Source organism: Hyperolius riggenbachi, chromosome 9, assembly GCF_040937935.1.
Source record: "Hyperolius riggenbachi isolate aHypRig1 chromosome 9, aHypRig1.pri, whole genome shotgun sequence".
Lineage (NCBI taxonomy): Eukaryota > Metazoa > Chordata > Amphibia > Anura > Hyperoliidae > Hyperolius > Hyperolius riggenbachi.
The window spans coordinates 252965398-252973099 of NC_090654.1; the positions used below are offsets into that span (position 1 = coordinate 252965398).

Genomic DNA, 7702 nt, shown 5'->3' on the forward strand with positions numbered 1-7702 from the left:
TTTACGATACAATGGTACATGTACTTCTTTACAGCTCTCCATTTAAAGGAAATATATCGATTTTAGAGCATTTTTTTTAATGCTGTAATTTAGGGCAGACATTACCGCAAGTTTTAGGAACAGTTTCTTTTCATGCACATCTCTGCCTCTCTGCTGTAAAATCCTCCCCACATAACCAGATAAACAAATGTTTGAGTCTGCAGGACAGACCATGTTCCTGCACGGGGGAGGGGGGGGGAGAGATGGCGATGAACTTCTCAGTGTATAGTCACCAAGCTGAAAGAATCTTATTGAGGTGGGTGATAAGGGCTTAAATTAGCACAAATGTGTATGCTATTGTCTTCACTTATACTGCTAATGCCTTTCTGAACAGTCGGATATCTTTATCAAGGTTTCCCCTGTTCCAGCATGGAGCATGGGAGCTGTTACAAGCTGCAGAGAGCCAGAAGTAAAACATCACAAGCAGTCAGGAGTGGTGTATACATGTCGCCTGACTGATATCTCCCTTCCTGCTAGTAATATTACAGCAATATTCCAGCACATCTAGCTACCCGTTTCCTCCTCAGCCTCTGTGCGTACTGTGAGGAGAGCACAGTGAAGTATTTTGAGCTGTCAGGAGTGAAGGATGATTTTAAAGCAGACGGAGAGAACTGAGGTAATAAATACAGTGCCCCTGGCACTAGTGGTAAGGTGAACCCTAATACAGTTTAAAAAAAAAAACTTGTTTATTGATGTCCTTTGACGCCACAAGTTATTTTTTTTCTCTTTGCTTTTGTTTGGTTTAATAGGAATGTGATTTATTTTTGTTTTTCCATGTGTGTAGGAATGGCATCTGTGGTGATACGGCTTCCCAATGCAATCCAGCTAAAAGGAATTATTGGCAATGCTTCAGTTCCTATCACTGTAACTCCTGTGCCTAGCACCACCCCTGCAGACATTTCCACTGATTCAGGTAGGCTGCTTTTGTGCTCAATTCTTCCATACTTTCTTTTCCAAGGTAGCCATTGCAAATTACCACTTTGCCTTTTTGGTTGTCTATGGCTTACACATGTTTAGATATCTGCATTAGTACATGTTGTATGTACTAACGTAGGCCAAGTACTTCCATATCAATGTAACAACTGGACAACAACACAGTGTAACAACTAAATGGCTTTGCATTCTTTACTGTATACCAGGTGGTCTGAAAAGTTTTAACCTCAAACCCAAAAGGATGGTCTAAAGCTTAAACCTTTCTCAAGCTCTAGACCAGCCTCTCAGCCTTTTTTGTCCCGAGGAACCCTTCTAAAAAATGTTCAAACCTTGGGGAACCCCTGTGTGTTTGCACAGATATTTTTGTGTGTGTGTGTGTGTTCCGCCCCCATTATTATGTTGCTATGCCCCCCATTTCCATGCTGCTATGGTCTCCAGCCATTTCTGTGCTGCTATGTCTTCCCCTTTTGAATGGCTGCTTTGTCCCCCGTTTGTGGTGCTGCTATGTTCTCCCCCTCCCCTCATTTGTGTGGCCATATGTGCAATAAAATCATTGGTGTCAGTGTGGAAAACAAGCAAAAAAACCCCATACTTACCGATAGGTGTGTTTTCTTCCTCCTTGAAGCTGGGGTTGTGCTTGAACTCCCGCACGTGCCAGAACTATAGACCTGGCTTCGGCTGGTGCGGCTACTTTACAGATCCATCCGCCGCCTTGCTCACAGTAGCATTAAGGAATCTCTCTGCCGCCATTGCAGACAGGACTGTATTGTCCTGCAGAAATGGGGAAAAGTGCGACTGTTGTGTCCCACGGAAGTGTCAAATTAACACGGAACTCCTGGAGGGTTCTCGCGGAAACCCGGTTGAAAATGGCTATTCTAGACCACGTTGTGTGACTTCACATGGTTTAAATGCATATACAGTATTTATTTATTGATAGCAGACCGAGGGATCTTACAGACCTTCTTATTTAACTCTTTTGACACATTTTTAGCAATCCAAAGCTGGCCACTAACAGTCCAATTTCTAGCGAAAAATCGTTTGAGCGATCAGAAATTCTGATCGGATTAGTTGTAAATAATCTCCATTGGTGGACACAATCGATTATGAACGAGTGAAAAAAAATGTCGCCCGAATGAATTTTCGTCGAACGAAAATTTGGATTTTCTTGGTGGTCGTGATAGATAGGAAGCAATGATTGGTTAGTTGATGGTGTAGTGAACGATTTTTCGTCCGATTAGAATTTCTGATCGCTCGAACGATTTTTCGCTAGAAATTGGAGCGTTAGTGGCCAGATTAAGTTAGGCTCAAATGTAACAGTATAACACATCTGATTGACATTTTTATAGTGACCCGGAGATGGGGCCACAGGAATAAAATATACCTGGGGCTTCTCCCGGCCTGATTGCTATCCTCTTCTGTCTTCCCGTTAACCTGCACGTGTCCCTGGAATGTCCTCTGGGCCGAGGCAACTGAGCATGGCAGCCATGTGCGCTCTCCCGCCAAGTCCATGTCGCTGGGAGCGCTCTGCATCTACACAGTATTGCTGCACAAGCGCAGAACGTTCCCGGCGATGGGAGCATGCCTGGCCCTGACTGATGGATTTTCCAGGGCCAGTTTCGGGCAAACGGGCAGTGAGAAGAGGACGGCGTGGGAGCAATCAGGCTGGAGGAAGCCCTAGGTATGTATATATTATTCCTGTGGCCCCATCCCAGGAACACTTCAAGGACGTGCAGTCCACTACCAGTGAGAAGTTACTGGTGGTACCACAGTCTGGCTGGGAAGGTTTGTAAGATGCCAGTCTGCAATAATTGGTTTAAAAAAATAGGTATTTAAATGCCGTCACTGTTTAAGGGTTAAGAACCCAAGGCTCTCTGCAGGTCATAGAACTCCTGTGTGACTGAGGAAAACTCTTGTGAGTGCAGGGAATAGATAGATGATAGATGTTGGTGGTGAATAAACATTATTGTTCATTGAGGCAGTCAAAACTTGGATTTTTAATCCAAAATAAGATTCTAGGAAAGTCTTATTTGAGATTTGGACTATAGAAATTTTATTTTCACTGCAGGCTTAACTTTGAACTCCAGTTACCCATGTTTTGCTATTGTTTGTTTTCTTACAGAAACAGATGACCTGGCAATGATGCCGAAGATTGTCAATGTCACATCTTTAGCTAATGAAGCCTCTTTAGATTTGTGCCAGGATGTGGGACTTCATGCTCCAATACCCTTGAAAGACTCCGGTATTTTTGCTCCATCAAGAAAAGACGCCACTGCGACCCATCCTGTGTCACAAGAAGCAGAGGACGCATTGGCTTCCACAAGCAGTTTCGCATCTACATCCCAGTTGATAAATGTAGCAGAATCAACACTTTCCGGAATCACAAATGAAGGCCAGAGTTCACGTTCTAGACCTATGGACAGTATCCCAACAGCTGGCTTCAGCATTGAGGAGACATCCTTGAAAAGCGACCAAGGGTCTAGGAATAGTCCATCCTTGAGGAAAATGTCTGCAGAAGTCAGAGATTCTGGACTTGAACAGGAATTAAAGAAGCTAACTGCAGCCATAGAGGAAGCAGAGCTGGAAGGGAGCGATTTACAAGGTGTAGTGGGAGACCGTGATGAAGATGAAACTCTCACATCTCTTTTAAATGAGATTGCCATGTTGAATCAACAGTTAAACAACGATAGCAGTGATTTGGGCTCAGACTTCCCAGCGGCAGACATTCTCTCCCAAGGCACTGCTGGCAAATCTACAGAGGGAGATTTTTTAGGAAGGTTGAAGGAATTGTCTGAAGCTAGAGAAAGGAACGTATCACTGAGCCCTCTCTTCCTACAGTTCGATGAAGGAGATCTTCAGGAAAGTGGAAAACCTAACGAGGATCCAGAAATTGTTGTTTTTGAGGATGGAGATGGCAGGGAGCAAATGAGCGGAGTGATGGGGAAACCGTGCAACCTTCAAACGTCACCTGCTAATGTCTCTGCATTTCAAACTCTGGAGAAACCTTTGCTGGCCCCAAGTACTGATGCATTTTGGAGACCTATGCCCAAATTGGCTCCCCTTGGACTAAAATCCCCTCCTCAAAAGGTTGATGCAAGGGTAATAGGAAACAAATCCATGCCATCACTGGCTTCAGCTGCGATCCGATTAAGCTCACCAAAACCTATGGAGTAGACCTTTTTTCTTTGGTGTCTAGGGTAACACTTTTGCTTTGCAATTAATTTTTGACTTTGCTTTGGTATATCAACCGTAGCATTAATTATACAAAAGACATTGGAGCTACTTGAAGTGTACAGATCTGGATTTTATACAGCAGTTAATTCTGAAACCTAAAACTTTCTGGAAGTGTACCTGAATTAATAGTAAACTACAGAAAGCGGTGGTTACGCTGCATTCTAGACAGCTGTCTTGGCAAATAGTAAATATGAGGCTGTATACTAAGCCTAACCAATCAGGCGACTCCTGCAATGCGTCAGGAGGGGGTGTGGCTATCTCCAAAGACACCCCAACCCCTTCCTTTCTCTTCAAAGTCTATGCTTGCTGTGAGGTAACAGTGATAGGATAGCAAGGCTGAATATGTATGTATGTCCGTATGTATATATGTATATATGTATATATGTATATATGTATATATATATATATATATATATATATATATATATATATATATATATATATATATATATATATATAATCCGTGATTGCACATATGCTTCCACTAACCAGCAATTACAGATTTAACCTCCAGCATTTGGACAGTGTACAGCTTTCCTCACGAGACTTGTTTCCTGGAACAGTTTACACTGCTTAAAGCAAACCTGTCAGGAGTTGATGCCTATCTGGCACAGCAACTTAACTGCAGGTACCACAAAAGTGCTTGCGGATACCTCCTTTACTATGTGCCTGAGGAACCCCCCAATCTCAGGCCCACACTAATTGGCAAAGCTTTAGTGCCCACAACCCATTGAGGGCATATTTATTGACAAATGAGCTTTGTCTCAGGGCTGCGGCAGACAGGAAGGAGTAAAAAAAGAGTACCTGCAGTCAAACAGTCGTGTCAAATGTGGCAGACCACGATAGGTCCAGAACCACAGGTGCCTCCATCTTGTATCTCTACAGCTGCATCCCCTGTCCAGTTTGCATTTCTGTTGACCTCAGTCATCCCCTCCTCCAGTTACTTGACAACAGGTTAATCACTGCTGCTTCAATGGCGGTCCATCAAGGCTGCCATCAGACTGAACTTGTAAACTTGTACATATATATTTTTGGTATATTTTTGAAAAGCTTTTGTATACAGAATTTCTTTTTCTTTCTAAATGTGCTCAAAGAATGCGATACATTTTCTAATGAATTCTGTATGATTTACTGTATTTTTTACTGTAAATACCAAGTGTATGACTTGTGGTTTGCTCAGATTTCGTTGAGCATTGTATAAATTAATTGAGATCGGCGAAGCCCCTGTTTTAAGGGGTTGTCAGAATTTGTAACATTTTTGTTGTTGTTTTGTTTTTTTTCTTGTTCCATATTGAAGTGTTTTGAAACTTAAAACAACTCTAAGCAGAGACAGAATTCACTACCCCTATCATTGCAGCATTAAAGTGACACTCTACTTTTGTAAATGAGCAGTTCCACTGGTACACGATTACACTTGGGATTATTGGCAAGATTCCTTTATTAAAGTGACACTGAAGCGAAAAAAAACTTCTGATATAATGAATTGTGTGTGTAGTGCAGATAATGAGTGTAGTGCAGATAATGAATAGAACATTAGTAGCAATAGTGTTTTTGTTTATTTTTGTTTTTTTTATAACATTGCATCATTCTCTAATATTTGCAGTTTACAAATTACACTCTGCATTTTAAACTATGAAACAGAGCACAGCTAATGACCCTTTGAATGTCCTGGCAGTAAAACTTTAAAGGGATCATCAGGCTAAAAATAAAAAATCAGCTTTACACACCTATGGCTTTCTCCAGCCCTTTGCAGCAGACTGTCCCACGCTGACCTCTCCGTCGCCGTCCCGGGCTCCCCGCACGTTGCAGAGGATGACCTTGAGGTCGTCCTGCGTGAAGTGCCGCTGTCAATCATGGCCACGTTGTCCGCATGGCACGCAGACAACGTGGCCATGATTAACAGCAGCATTTTACGCAGGCGCAGTGAGGACGACCTCGAGGTCATCCTCTGCAACGTGCGGGGAGCCCAGGACGGTGGCGTAGAACAGAGCGGTCAGCGTGGGACAGTCTGCTGCAGGGGGCTGGAGAAAGCCATAGGTGAGTAAAGCTGATTTTTTTTATTTTTAGCGTGATTATTCCTTTAAACAAACAAGAAACAGTGAGAGACAGGTTGAGACAAATGCTTCAGAAAACAACACTGTAGCTGACCAAAGTTAGGGGTTGAAGAGCTCAGAGAAGCTCTTTCGCATAGATAACAACTAAAGTTTCTGAACTCTTCCCGTGCTGGAAACAATATGAGACTTTTATCTGTGCAGCTAATGTTTTATTTATTAGCAGTACTACACATACAAATCATTATATCATTAGTTTTTCTCTTCAGATTCCCTTTAATGTGTATACAGAGCCGCAGCTACTCCACAGTGATCCTGACAGGCACTGTCGGACTACAAGGGTCAGAGCTGCTGCCAGTCACTCCATTAATGCAGGTGTGCAAAATAAGCAACAATAGTTCCTTCAGGCAGGGAACACACTTGACTGTTTTCGTGTGCGTTTTCTGCACAGAAAAACTGAGAACTCATGTTAATCAATGGGCTAGTAAACACTTAATATGTTGTTCGCGCGCAGAAAAAAAAACTGACACTCTGCATCCTGATTCTGCACATTTGGTCAGTTTTCTCTGTCAGCTACTTCAGCTGCTATGAAAAACCGCGCGTGTTTCCTGCATAGAAACACACTTGGTGTGCAGAAAAAGTATGCAGGAAAACACGTGCAGAAAACTGAAAGACAAGTGTGTTCCTTGCCTCACTGTTCAGCTAATTTCTCATGCATGAAGAGAAAATTACATGGACTGTCTTTACTACAGGCTGACAGTGCCCTTGTGTTGAATTATAATTGCATTTACATCACAAATTAGGTGACCCCTTACGAAGCAACTATTTTGCAATGGATTTGCTATGATTTGTGGCTTGGGTTTCAGACAGCCTAAGGGCCTGTACACACTGCTGCCCTTGCGTTGATCGCAACGCCTTCCTAAAAATAGAAAAAAAGTGTACAGGTCTAAACTATTTTCATGATTTTTCAAAAGAGCTTGCGATTAAAAAAACGCATGCGCTTTTAAAAACCAAGCGCAGCAGTGTGTACAGGCCCTTAGACTGAGTTTGCATTTCCCTGCATGCAAATTCAGATCTGGAATTACAGCCCATTGAAATCAATAGGCTGCTTCTGAATTCAGGTACGGGGAGAAAATCAGAGCCTGCTTCATTTTTTTGGGCCATTGCATCCGAAACCCCATAGCTGTGCATGGTATGGACTAGATTTAGATGTGATTTCTTTGCATCAGTGCAGGTTCCCTTTCCGATATGGAATGGATGTGGCCCTTGTGGAAACTCCGCCTAAGATAAATGTATGACACAAGTTGGGCCACAAACATTTGCTGAAACAAGCTAATGAGACCTTTCTTATTTCTGCATTGCTATGTTAGAGGTTTATTTTCCATGCTCCCCTGCAGAATATGAGTGCATCACAGGGCAACAGTGGAATTTCACTTAAGCTGCTAAAA

General features: G+C 42.6%; 1 protein-coding gene across 2 annotated transcripts in view; it reads left to right on the forward strand.

Annotated features, from left to right (window-relative positions):
• Positions 1-4555, forward strand: part of MGA (MAX dimerization protein MGA) — a 124322-nt gene extending 119767 nt beyond the window's left edge. For both annotated transcript variants that reach the window (XM_068254300.1, XM_068254299.1), the window contains exons 24-25: positions 824-952; positions 3092-4555. In XM_068254300.1, the coding sequence (XP_068110401.1) occupies positions 824-952; positions 3092-4143 (1181 nt within the window). In that variant the 3' untranslated portion in view covers positions 4144-4555. The remainder of the gene's footprint in view (positions 1-823; positions 953-3091) is intronic.
• Positions 4556-7702: the final 3147 nt, after the last annotated feature.